This window comes from Grammomys surdaster, unplaced genomic scaffold, assembly GCF_004785775.1.
Source record: "Grammomys surdaster isolate TR1022 unplaced genomic scaffold, NIH_TR_1.0 138, whole genome shotgun sequence".
NCBI classification, from domain to species: Eukaryota; Metazoa; Chordata; class Mammalia; order Rodentia; family Muridae; genus Grammomys; species Grammomys surdaster.
Genome location: NW_021604596.1, coordinates 8,704,045 through 8,717,741, shown reverse-complemented (window position 1 = coordinate 8,717,741; position 13,697 = coordinate 8,704,045). Strand labels below are relative to the sequence as shown.

Sequence of the window (13,697 nt, the reverse complement as noted above, 5' to 3'; positions counted from 1 at the left end):
CACACACACACACACACACACACACACACACACACACACACACACACTTGAAAATATTGTGCTGCAATAGATGTCTTAAACATCAAAGCCTCCATGTCACATGACAAATGGCATCTCAGGAGGAGCCTACTATTTTTCATATTCTTCTGAAGTGCATTTTTAAAGGGAAAAATAAACCAACTGAGGTAAACACATGGACTCAACTCTGGACAATCCATTACGCCTATAGCATCACAATTTTTCCCAGGGCATCCCATGAATTTTGGTGCCACTGTCTATATTTATAGTGTCATATTTCCTGATATATTATTATTTTCTATTTATTTTAAATGAATAGTACATATGAACTAGAAACTAAAATCATTCTAACAAGTTGTATTTTTAAAGCAATTCATTTAACTTTGCCAAATCCATTGATCATTTAAATACAAATGTCTGTTAGTTACGAAGTTATCTCATAACATTTATCATCTATCCAATGCTAAACCTCAAGGTATATGCTTCTTAGTTATAGTTCTTTGCAATGAACCCAGATCTGCTATTTTACCCATTTTACACAAGGGAAACTAAAAATTCAGGCAATATTAATTTCTCATGAGTATCTAGTAGTCTGTAAAGATATTGGAACAACTGATTTATGATGATGCTATCATTATGTATTATGTATTACATATATTTTCCCATATTATTCTTTCTGTTATTTGATTCTTCAGAGTTGAGGAAAGTTTTAAGACACTGTTCTGGGCTATATTTGGCCTTTCTGAAGTAAAGTCGGTGGTCATCAACTACAATCACAAGTTCATTGAAAACATTGGCTACGTTCTGTATGGCGTCTATAATGTCACGATGGTCATTGTTTTGCTAAATATGTTAATTGCGATGATCAACAGTTCATTCCAGGAGATTGAGGTATGAAATCTATATGATCTTATATCTTTCAAATACTGTAAGGATCAATGATCAATGGAATGAAGCAGATTCTGCTTGCTTAGTTATTTCTCTGCTTTCCATGCTTGTCTGATCAATGTCGGTCAAGGAATGCTGAAGAGTTTAACCTTGCTCTTAAAACACAGTATTGATGGGGTATGCTGAGTCAGCAAAATCCAAGGGGTAGCCATGTCTAATGTTTCACTGTTTCTTAAAACTTAAAATACTATAACAAGGTGAACTTTTATTTTTTGTGATATTTTGGTGTTCTACTTTTTTTGGAGGTAGAATGCCTTGTAGTTCAAGCTAGCCTAAAACTTGCTGCATTGCAGAGAATGACCTTAAGATCCTGGTCTTCCAGCTTCTACCTTCTGGGTCCATGTCCCACTGTGCCTAGTGTTGAATTCTTATTTTAGTCAATGAATTCTTATTTTAGTCAACAGTTATTACCAACAGCCAGATGTTGTAGCCCAAGCCTGTAATCCCAACATTTATAAGACTGAGGCAGATTGATTATCTTGAGTTTCAGACCTACCTGGTCTATACAGTAAGACTCTATTTCAAAATAACAATATCAAATAAGAAAAAATGTTTAGAAGTAATATTACTATCCAAATATATTTTTGAGATATATTCAGAATTAATCCTTTCTCAAGTTGGCGATGACTGTGTGAGTTTGTATTCCAAAAGTACCATGAATGAATGAATGAATGAATGAATGAATGAAGAATATCCTTTCACAGGGTTCTTCAGGGTTTAAGAAAGTATACTTGATATCTTGCATAATGTTTATAAACACTTGTGAGTTTTGAGATCAGTTATCCCGGAAGCCTAGTAAAGTCTGAAGCAGACTTCAGAAAGATTGTGGCCTCAGTGTACTACAGAGTTTTCGGTCTTGGGAGTCTTAGACCCTTTATAAAGGGCCTTTGCCTCTTCTCTCTAGCCATGTAGTATTACAAGAACATGATAATTCTGTTACCATGCTGAACCATCACATCTTTTTGTATAGGATGACGCAGATGTGGAGTGGAAGTTTGCAAGGGCCAAATTGTGGTTTTCCTACTTTGAGGAGGGAAGAACACTTCCTGTCCCCTTCAATCTTGTGCCAAGTCCAAAGTCCCTGCTTTATCTCCTATTGAAATTTAAGAAATGGATGTCTGAGCTCATCCGGGGTCATAAGAAAGGCTTCCAAGAAGATGCAGAGATGAACAAGGTGATTGGCTTGCTCAGTAATCTCTATCTATGGTCATAATTGCTCTCATCATGGTAGCTACTGAGCATATTCTTTTAAAGAAGCTGTACATGAATGAATGATGTCCCTCTATTCTCACTCCTTGTAACTGCATATATGGTGCTCTTTGGTCTGTTGACTAACAAGAACACACTGGACAATTCCTACCAAAAACGAGTGTAAGAAAAATTCATGAAATGTAACTATCAATGTATTGTCTGACAGATAATGAAAGTGAGAGGATTTGGAGCCTTTTTGTGCTCTTAATTCCCAAATTCCTCACTTCACTGTTAGTGAAGTGTCAGTAGTTACGAACAGCTGATAGGAGCTGGGCTGACTCTGATATAACATCTGCACTGCAAAGTTCCGGAATGATTGCTCACACACAATGTGGGAGACCAGTGTCTGCAGCCAGGTGCTGATGAAGGAAGTCTAAGACTACTGACTAAGAATCCCAGCAGGCAAATTGAGATCAAGAAAGAACAGATCAAGAGTAGTGTTCAGATGATGGGGTAGGAGGCATGCTCTATGTTGGGTTGTATCTCTAACACATACACAGTGCTATGTGTGCCCTGCACAAGGCCCCTTTGTGGCTGCTGAGTATCATAGCAAGGATCATTGTTAAGTTTCCAGCTACTTCCAGGGGAGATGGGTCAGGGTGGGGACAGCTATGTATGCAGAATATGCAAATAATTAAGGTAGCTGTCAGTTTCTTCTTAAAAAGGAGTTTGAAAGGAACAAGAATCTTTTTAGAATATTCATTTTGGTTAGAGATTATAGACATTTTTTTGTCTCTTCAAAAATTGAGATGTAAGACAATGAGAAAAAGTTATAAATAGTTCAATTTGAATTTTACAAAGAACAAACTCATAATGATGAGATCTACCCAGAAGAGAGGTGGATAATCTTAGAAATTAGGGTACCCCTGTAACTGTAGCCAGTCAGAAAACTATGAATGTCTGACAGTAGGAACTCAGAGAAGTTCCTCCCTAGACTGTTTAGCTCATAGACTTGAGGGTTCCTGAAATGTTAAGAGTCTACCATTGGCTGTCATTGGTTGGAAGGAAAACACTTTTCAATAGTTATTCCAGCTGTGTGGGACTCTGAGTCAGGGACAAATTCCGTGTGTTCAAATTTCCACACCAGCATTAAGTACCAAAATTCCATCTGCATTGCTGAGATTAAATCAAATCAATATAGAAAGTGATTTTAGAATTCTAAGTAAATGTGCCTATGAAATTGGGGGAAACATGCATCTATGGCCTTCCTCCATATATCTATCTGATTTATAGGAGTCAGTGGGTTAATGGAAAAATATCCTTTACTCCGTGTAATTAAATATACTGCTGTCAGATTTGATAAGAATTGTAACATGAGAAAAATTAGTGTTTAAATAAATGTCCAAGGACTTGCCAAAAATAAGACTCAAAAAGAATATATTTCTGTCACTAAAATGTGCTGAGGAATTAGAGCAGGTAGATTTTGGAGTATGGATTGAAGAGTAAAAGTTGGTCATGTTACTGGATTCATTTTAATATCTATCTTTTAAAGAGAAATGAAGAAAAGAAATTTGGAATTTTGGGAAGTCACGAAGACCTTTCAAAATTTTCACTTGACAAAAATCAAGTAAGTTAATGCTTGAAACTAGGAAACCACACCTAGGTTGCCCAGGATCGGAGTTATCTTGTCAGAGAAAAGAACCAGTGTTTGGAAGCAATGTTAAGGGATGGATAGCAGCGGCTAGAGAGATGGCTCAGTGGCGAAGAGTTTAGGCTGCTCTTCCAGGGAACCCAGGTTCAAATCTATGCACATACATTGTGGCCCATAGCCTTTTGTAACTCCAGTCCCAGGGAATCCAATGACTTCTTCTGGACTCCACATATACTGGGTATGCACAGACATGCATGCAGGCAAAACACCAATGCACATTTTAAAAAGTAAAGGAAATAGGTAACAGCCACATTACTATTATTAACAGCTACTCAACAGCTTTGAAGGATTTTGTAATTGAGACGTGAGGATGCATCTATTTTCTTTTGCACAAGGAAATTAGTGTATGTTTAAATGATCTGTTAACCTTAAATCTGTGGGAACTGATGGGTAATGAGGTACAAGGCTAACGATAGGTAGGAGGCACTGGATTGGACAGTAAGTGTTAACTACATTGAAGCACAAGTGAAGAGAACACAGCTAGCAATGTCTGTCAGGCAGCAAGATGCTGTTTGCAAAGGTACCGTGAGAATCCAACAGATGTTGTGGCTGGTACAGTTCATAATGAGCTAGGTATCTGGAGGTACACCAGCCTCCTAAATTGAAGACAGCAAATCCTCAGTGATCAGGGTATTTACTCCCTTCCTTGTTAGTCATAGGTCGTAGGATTCCTACAGACACTGAAGAGAAACTCAACTAAGCAAATCCAGAGAGCAATATGTCAGAAAGGCTCTGTGTTCCCTCGTACATAATAAAATTCCAAATCTTGATGGGTGAAGCAAGACAGTTGTTTTCATTTTTCTCCTCTCGTTTAACCTGCCCCAGTGAGACAGCATGTGGGGCTTGTTAAGGGTGAGTGGCTGTGCTTCTCCTGGAGTTTTCTTGTCATGGACACAAGATGACAGCTTTACCTCTTGTCATTTTGCTCCCTGTTAAGGTATGAGAAAGGAATGTGTACCAAGAAGCATGGCTAGCTAGCTGAATCTCAAAAGCACCTCTCCACCACTTCTCTTATCCTGGTTGGCTATAAATGCATTGTGCAGCTGCTCCAAGGAAAGCAAAGGCCAAGAGGGAGGCCACTGCGGTCTGCTTTTAACTGAATATTTCATGTCCCACACCAAGCATGGATAGTCTCAAGGTCTGCATGACCAAGATCCTCAGTCTCCCAGGTTCTTTTCTTATCATCTCAGCCATGAGTCTGTCAACCATTACCCACTTTAAATCAGAACCTGATGGGCAGGTCTAGGTTAAGAGCACCTAAGGCTAGAAGCCCTACTCCAATTAGAAATTTTATCTGGAAGAAATTTCGTGGCACAGAATCGCAAGCAGGAAGGGCAGTAGGAAGGAGGCGTGCCTGTGACACACCCAGGAATCCACTGAGACCTGCTGCAGCCTGAGGCTTTAGTTTGCAGCATGGGGCTGCAAGTGAGGTAGTAGAAGGTGAAGTGAAAACAACCTTCAATACTCAGGGCAGTCACCATCAGGGCTGTGAGAAATTAGTCGAGTCTTGCTATGTAGAATGGTGTTTTTCTTCTGGTCAAGACATCAGGCATTTTCAAGTGGTACAGATAGGGGAGACATAGAGCAAAGTAATGTTTTCATCAGCATCCCAAGGTCCACTTTCTCTGTGGGGAGCTGATGTGTTGGCTGAGGGGAGTGGAAGGAACTCACAAATCACACACCTCAGTTGTGCTTGGTCTTCGGCTTGCTTTTGTTTTGACTGATATATTTCATGGTGTGCGCACGCCCGTGTGTGTGTGTGTGTGTGTGTCTATGAATGAGAGTGTATGTGTGCCATACATGTCTGTGTGCACATGTGAGTATATGCATGTGTGTGAGTGTGCATGCATGTGCAAGCAAATGTGTCCATGAATGCGAGTGTGTGTGAGATGCATGTGAATGTATGCATGTGTGTGTGCATGTGTGCATGTAAGTGTGTGCATGTGTATGTCAGTGTGTGCATTTGTGTGTCAGTGTGTGCTTACATTTTAAAGAATTATAGAAAAAACAAGGGAAGAATTTGTCAGAAATAGTTTTCGGCTCACAACTCTGAAGTATTTACTATCTGTTCACAGCGGAAGCTTCCTGATCCTGGGCTTGTGTTGATGTTATAACAAGAACACTTTGAAAACACAGAGGACATTTGAATATTTATAAAGGATTTCCTCATGATAGTGTATGGCTGTAAGAGTTATGCTAGAAACACTACCAGGATGGGCTCCTTCCTCATCTGTAGAATATAGACAGCAAACACTGCCATCCTAGAGTTGTTCATAACATCAACTCAGTTAATGTAGGTAAAGTGCTTATGACAGTATCTGAGATGGAGTAGAATGGAGTAGCTACTTGTTATTCTTATTATCACTGCAAGAGCAGACACAAGCACACATTTGGTAGTCTTGTGTGGAGGCTGAACTGAGACGAAGCCTAAACTTCCAGAGGAAGAGTATGAACAGAAAATGAAAGGAGTCCAGCTGAATAAAGTAAACGGGTGTGTATGGAAAAATAATTGCAAATAAGTGAATTAGTAAGTGGAAAAACAGTCATGATAACGGAAAATCATCATGCTATTTGGAAGCCAGCATACATTAATTGAGGAATGGCACCAACATTAGCATCTGTTGGGTGTGCTTGGCAGTACACACACACACACACACACACACACACACACACACACAAACACATCATTATATTTATTTTCTCATTACAATTCTGCTAAGAATTTGCACAAATTGCATGGAACTCTGAGGCTGGTTCCTTACTGTAGTTACTACAGCCTCAAAGGAGGACTAAAAGAAACAATAAACTCTGAAACAAGGCACACAGTGGCATGTATGTTTTGTTATTTTTGGGTTAGTGCCTTCTCACTCCTTTTCCTTGATGAGCTCATACTGGTCATGGCATGGTAACTCGTCCCAGGCCAAGAAGAGGGTGTGAATGTCTAGGCAGCACAGGTGACGTCTTAGTTGATTCAGTTGTGGAGTTTGGGGTGAGATGTTGATTCTGATGTCAATTTAACAATAAGACTTTTTCATGTGGTTATATTCTGTGACAGCCACAGACATGCGACATTCATGTCTTTCTTCAAGAAACAGTGGTAATTTTGTGATCATTTGGCAGCCTCTAGCTGTAGAACCTTTGAGACCTTGTCCCTCTCTTGCATGATTGTGTTCTTTAGGTCGTAAGTGCTGTGTCTCACACAGAACATCACCCAACCCTCCCCACAACCCGCTGTGAAATCTAGACACTGGAATTGGGCTGGCTTTCATTTAGACAATCTCTGTGCCTTGCCCTCTCTCATAGGCAAGTCAGCCCTCAGTGTTGAGGGAAGCAGTGTATGGAGGGAGACTGAGAGAGGGTACCGAGGAAGACAGTAAGCAGAGGACATGATGCACATGTGAACGGGTCGTAATAAAGCCCCTTATTTTGTAAGTGACATGACCTATCCCATTCCAGATATATCTTCAACACTTAATTACTGGATGATCAAATTAACATAAATGTCCCCCCCCTTTTTAATCCTGTGAGGTTCTGGTTTCAAATGATTTTATTTGAAAAAATAATTTCAAATCAGCCATTTATATTGAAAATAACCTTTTCCCAATGTTGCTGAGGGAGGTTCCTCTGGAACGTGCCTTTCTTCTACAGGTCCAGGTTCAAACATCCATGGTTCAGTCTTCATTACCCAATAGCTTGGCTCATTCCTTTTCTTAAAGTTGTCCTCTAGGATGGCAGTTTGTGTTTCATCCAAGACCTCTCTCTGACTGCTTGGAAGTTACAGTCTTTAATTAGCTATGAAAATACTCTTCTCTCATTTCCTGCAGGCTTACCATAAAATCAATAGGGTGAGCCAGGTAAAAGTTCTTTTCCAAACTGAGAAGACCTTTTGATTATTGTCAGTCACATGCTTTATTCCGAGTGCTTACTGGCTCTGATGGAGGATAGTATCAGCTTTTCAGACACATAGTGCCAAAGAAGAGTGTAATTGAAAATCAGTCTCTGCCCTTCACCATTACACACATAAACCAACTAATGCAGAGTGATGCTTTAAATTACTGCTCTGCTCCTGTTTCAGAACAGGTCACTGTCAGACTGTTGATGTCACAGTGAGTTTCATGCCTTTAGGGTAGTTTGCCTTGACCTGGATTCAGTGAGAATTGTTTTTTTTTTTTATTTGTTTGTTTGTTTTGTTTTTTCTTTTTCTTTTTTCTGGTTCTCTATCTAGGACTTGTAGTTTTAGCCACCACGTAGGGTAGGGCAGGAGCTACTGAAAAGTAAATCATCTACAAAGCAAGCAAAAGAAATGCCGAGCTGCCTTTCTACATGATCTTGTAAGAACTCACAGTCTTTCCTCTTTAAATTAATATATGACAGAGAGTTCTGGAAACGTATGTGTTCATTAAGCTCCGGGGAAGTTGGGTATGGGAGCCATTGCTTCTAATCACAATGCTAAGGTAGCAGAGGCAGGAGGATTGCTGCTCAAGGCCAGCTTGGTGTACAGGGTTAGTCCTAGGCTACCCAGGGCTATGTGGTAAAAGCCTGTTTAAAGAAAAGAAAGGCAAGACTTAGGAGATTATGGGGAAATAATACTGTGTAATTCTCTAAATGACTTAGTCATGGGCTTGGGCCCATGACTCAAAAGCAATGTTTGTCGAGTATCCCCAGATCAACTAGATCAGAACTGTTTATGAGCAGACTTCAAACCATATAGTACATACTTATGCCTTATGCTATTATGTATAATAATAACAACAACAGATGTTGGCAGCACTTACCATTCCAAGCTGCAGAATCCACAGACCTTTTCTTTGGCAATATTATTTTCTCCATTCTGCACCTGAGGTCTCTGAGCTCAGATAGGTAAAATACTTTGACTAAATTCTTAGACAAGTGGCAGTTGAAATCCAAGCCACAGCTACTTAGTTCTAAAACAGGAGGCATACTAGCAATGCACGTGGTGGTCCATCTCCCATCTGCATTTGGTGAGGCCTGAGTACATCATCTCCACCTTTTCATTTCCTTGATTTTTCCTGGCTGCTGGTAATTTAATCATTACAAGGTCAAGAAGACTTCCAGAACTCTCTGCGTGCGGAAATGGACTTGATGTGTGGTTCATGGAACAGCACCTACCTAGCATGTGCAGCGTCATGCATTTGATCTCTATATCTTTCAAAACTACACAAAATCTAATTAAAAGTTGTTTTTTTTTTTTAAGAGCAGTTCATGACTTGCTGTGAATTGGAGAGAGTGAATACTTACAGATAGCAAGAACAAAGCTTGCACTCAGTCCTTTGTGTCTCTATTGTGCCTACATCTCTAAATTGTAAATATTCTTCAGACTGGCAATTGAATTTCCTTGTCTGAGCTAAAGGACAAACAAGCCTGCTGCTGTGCAGCTCTCTAGGCCTAGAGCCAGCTAGGCAGCTGAGCATGGGACCAGATGATAAAGTAGGATTTTGTGCCACCAAGTGGTAACAATGTCTCTTTGCACATTAAGTACATTTTCTCTTAGACATTTCATTGCCTGACTCAATTTCCAAATAACTGTTTGCTGTGTTGTTTTGATGTATTGGAAAATAATATTAGTATTTCATGAAATAACATATTTATGTCTTCAAAGCAGAACTAGCCAGAAAAGAATCGGTATGAGTTAATACCTGCCTGCTTATGAACTGCTATTTGGAGCAATTTCTCCACAAGGATTCATTTGATTTAGAGAATTTGGGGATGTTGAATAGGGTAGGGGGCTGCTATCAACATGTAGGGTTTAGGAACCAGGCATGCTGCTCAAGTGTCACTAGGGAGTCTAAGTCATGAATGACTTCACAGACTGTTGGAGAAGTTTTATTCCATTGGAAGGTGATTTGTCCTCATAATATACAGATTTGGAAGTATTCTGTTTTTCTTAAGCCTTCATGTTCATTTGTAAAAAAAAAATCGTCTTTTCTTCTAGAAAAAATGCATCAAAGAGTTCTCAGTCAGCATTTTATCATTCGAATGTGGTTGGTTACCACATTTATTGTGTGTTGCCAAAATTCATTTTCTTTCTTTAAAAGTGCTGCCACAATGGGAGTTTAGTGATGAGTACAATGGAAGGGGACATTGTCCAGATGTCCAAATTGGAACAGGCTCATTAGAGCTTCCGTGGCATCTGAGTTCTGTTTGGTGAGGCCCCTGGTGTTCTGGCGAGCGTCTAGGGCAGGTGCAGGTTTGGTAATCAGACAGTGGGTGTGTTCTCACTAGCAGATGTTGACATCATTGCCACGGCATGTTTGTTTCCCCTTGCACCACACACCTACCTGTTGCAAGGGTAAAACATGACTCTTAGGAGAACACCGTGAGAGCCACAAAGCCTGAGGAGCTCCACACACAATCTCCAGCAGCAGCAGTAATTGAAGACTCCTTCAGGACCAATCCCTATATCATACAAGACAAAGTACTATGGAATTAAGACAAATGGTTTTATACATACGGATATGCTCATCTGAACACACTAGACTATTAGCTCACATGTGTAACTAATAATCTCTCACACATTACTTGACAATACAAATTAAATTAGAATTTCTAATTCTTGTTGTAGCTGGCACACAACAAACAATCAAGTACAAGGAGCTCAGAAGATTTCCATTTAAATAGTTTCAATAACCCTCCAAGACAATATCAGGTAAGCACAAAGTATTTCAAGATGTAAAACTAGCTATTGGTTAAGTTCAGGCTTTCAAGGTGTGAATTTTGTTAAATTAAAATGAAATGTCAGGATATTTTTCAACGTCAAAGGTTGCATTCATTTAAGGTGTGCTTATGGAGCAACTGTCATATGAATGGTACTTTCCAAGTGGGGACTATGTAAATCAATGACCACAGAGCTTAGAGCCTGGGTTCTCTGTAGATGGCCAACCTTACAAAGCAAGAAAGAGGGGCTAGAGAAATGGCTCAACTTAGGAGCACAGGCTGCTCTTACAGAGGATTCAAGTTCAGTTTCTGTCACCCACATGGCAGCTTACAATGGCAGCTTACAATGAGCTGTAGCTTCAGCTCCAGGACACCTGACCCCTCTCTTGACCTTCAAGGGCTCCTACATTCTTGGCCATATATGTGCACACAGGTACACATACATACACATGATTTTAGGTGACAATCTTAAAGGTTTTAAGATAAAACCAGAGCAAAATTTGCCTCACACTCTCCCACTGTGAAATAAAGATGGCCTATTTGTAGTCTATCTACTGCTTATATATGTGTATGCATGTATACAATTTTATATATGCTAATGTTCTGTAATATGTATGCCACGTTATACACATTAATAACAAGTAAGCTGTGGAATAGTTCTATATTGGGTGCTTTCACTTTGACATATATTCCTGTGATTATCAATGGATTTATTCTTTATATAATTAAATGAAAATTTGGTAAAAATAAAACCTCACTATTGATGGACACTTAAGGTTTCCTTTTGTAAGTAACACTATTAAAACATATTTTTATGATTTTACAATGTTAAAAACATTGTATCTATAAACCAAGCTATATCCTCATGAGAATTTCTTCAGCATAGAACTATATTAATTAGCTTTAAATTTGGGTTTTGTATAGTGAGTTTTGGTGTAGCAATGTAAGAACACTCTCTATAATTGTTGCCTATTAATTTACTCTTAATATATGTTTATACACAATCCAAGGCACTAGAAAAACTTTATTTGATTGAAATTGGTGGTTCTTAAAGCAACTATACAATCAAAAGTGTCTACAATTCTTGGTAGGGTAGGGGACTGGACATTGTTTGATTCCTTCCTTACTTCCTCAAAGAGTTCTGCACAAATCTTTGACCTATCTGACAGGAAGTCTATGCTTTACTTTAAAATAATACAAGAAGAAGCACAGAGAATTAAATGTTTGCTCTATGGTCTTTCTCCTTTTGAGAATTAACTTTTGAGTTATTAGCCCAAGTAACGTGGCAGTGGCTTTCATAAGAAAAATAAAATATGTAGATGTTTACTGCTCGAGAGCTAATCTTACCTGACCTCTGATTACCATCACTTCCAAAGGCAGGTAGACCAGAACCCTATTCCAAATGAGAGATTTGCATGAACATAATGCTGAAGTGGATTTCTTCTTGTCTTGTCTAGAAAATCATGAAAAGACTCATTAAAAGATACGTATTGCAGGCCCAGATCGATAAGGAGAGTGACGAAGTGAATGAAGGTGAGTTGACCTTACAGATAAAGCTTTCCTGTGTGACCTGGGGCTGTGTGCAGGTGTGTGGATGAGCCTCGGGAGGCCATAGAGAATAAGCTCTCTCCTACTGTGTTAGTAGCTTTCCCCACCGCTGCTGCAACATGTCCCACAAAGCAATTAAAGGAAGAGAGGGTTTATTCTGGTTCACTGTTTAAGGGGATAGTCCACTATGCTGGAGAAGCACAGTGAGAGAGGACAGTCCACCGTGCTGGCAGGAGGGAAGAGAGGCAACCCTTACACTATGTCTGCTGTCAGGAAGCAGAACAAAATGAGTGGATGTTCTGGGCTCACTCTCCCTTTAGTCCCTCTGGAATCCTTGCCAGAGACTGGTGGAGCCCGAAAGTTTGATGAATCTTCCCATGGCACCCACTCTGGTCCTTCACACCTTTACTGGTCCAGATGTTAGTCAGTCTCCAAGGTCATTGTAGATCTTGTCAAGTAATGGTCAATAGTAGCTGTGACCACAACCATCAAAGGCACAAAACAGTGAGGAACAAGCTCTTTGTCCAGAGACTGCATCCCCTTGGTAAACATTGTAATTTTTATGGGGTCTTGGTGGAGGTACCCTGGGATAGGTGAGGGGTGATACAACAACTCTCTGAGTCTCCAGATAACTAAAATGTTGCTGCAATTACTTTTCTTGCCTGAGAAAATAGAAATCCTTTTCTGATTGGTAAGTTGTTTTCTTTGAAAAGATTCAGAATACGGCCAGGACTGTCTTTATCCTAACCCAGAATCATTGGTTTGCATTTCATATTCATAGTTAACTTCATCTTTTATTTAGAGTTAACTTCTTTTTATTCTTTTTCTTCACAGGGGAGCTGAAGGAAATTAAGCAAGACATCTCAAGTCTCCGTTACGAACTCCTTGAAGAAAAATCACAGAACACAGAAGACCTAGCAGAACTCATTAGAAAACTTGGGGAGAGACTGTCTTTAGAGCCGAAACTGGAGGAAAGCCGCAGATAATGCACGGCCCCACAGAAATGCATATTTATTTCTCCACTTGAAGCCATATTATTTTCTGACTTATTTTTTTAAGTGCCAATGATAAAAAGTATGTTAATTGATAACTTGGATCATTTAGAGTCCTAATATCAATGTTTTTTGGTGATTAAATTGCATTGTTGAGGCTAAAGACTGTTGAGATGCTGAAAAGTCTGCTCAGTTCCTTGGAGCGTGTTTTCTGGATAGCTTTCTTGGGCAGGGGGAGGGCAACTCTTGTGCTGGTGTGTCTCCCCTGTCTGGTCGGGAATGGGCCTCAGATGGCCTAGGGTGTGTTTACACTGTCCCCTGAGCTCCTGTGAGGTTCCCCTGACAAAGTGAGTTCAGGCATGTGCTTTTACTTGGGGACTTCTGACTGTGGAATATGGAAGAAAAGAATTTAAAGTGTGCTGTAACCACCATCTCAGTTCTTAATGTAATTGACACTGCCTGTTCTAACCTGGTTAAGCCTTGTGTAAACTCCTGTCAGGTCAGCACTTGGCAGATAGAGGAAGGTCTGGCACTTAAGGTCAGGCTTGGCTACATTGTGAGTCTCTGGGCTACACGAGACCATGTCTAAAACTCAAAACAAACCAAGCCTGTGC

The 13,697-nt window shown here is 39.8% G+C and overlaps 1 protein-coding gene across 3 annotated transcripts in view; it reads left to right on the top strand.

The window, feature by feature from the left end:
• Positions 1 to 13,311, top strand: part of Trpc6 (transient receptor potential cation channel subfamily C member 6) — a 101,189-nt gene extending 87,878 nt beyond the window's left edge. Inside the window, exons 8-13 of one of the 3 annotated variants that reach the window (XM_028763361.1) lie at positions 714 to 909; positions 1,937 to 2,140; positions 3,710 to 3,784; positions 10,452 to 10,535; positions 12,001 to 12,076; positions 12,926 to 13,311. In XM_028763361.1, the coding sequence (XP_028619194.1) occupies positions 714 to 909; positions 1,937 to 2,140; positions 3,710 to 3,784; positions 10,452 to 10,535; positions 12,001 to 12,076; positions 12,926 to 13,077 (787 nt within the window). In that variant the 3' untranslated portion in view covers positions 13,078 to 13,311. The remainder of the gene's footprint in view (positions 1 to 713; positions 910 to 1,936; positions 2,141 to 3,709; positions 3,785 to 10,451; positions 10,536 to 12,000; positions 12,077 to 12,925) is intronic. The other 2 variants (XM_028763363.1, XM_028763362.1) reach the window with 2 other exon arrangements.
• Positions 13,312 to 13,697: the final 386 nt, after the last annotated feature.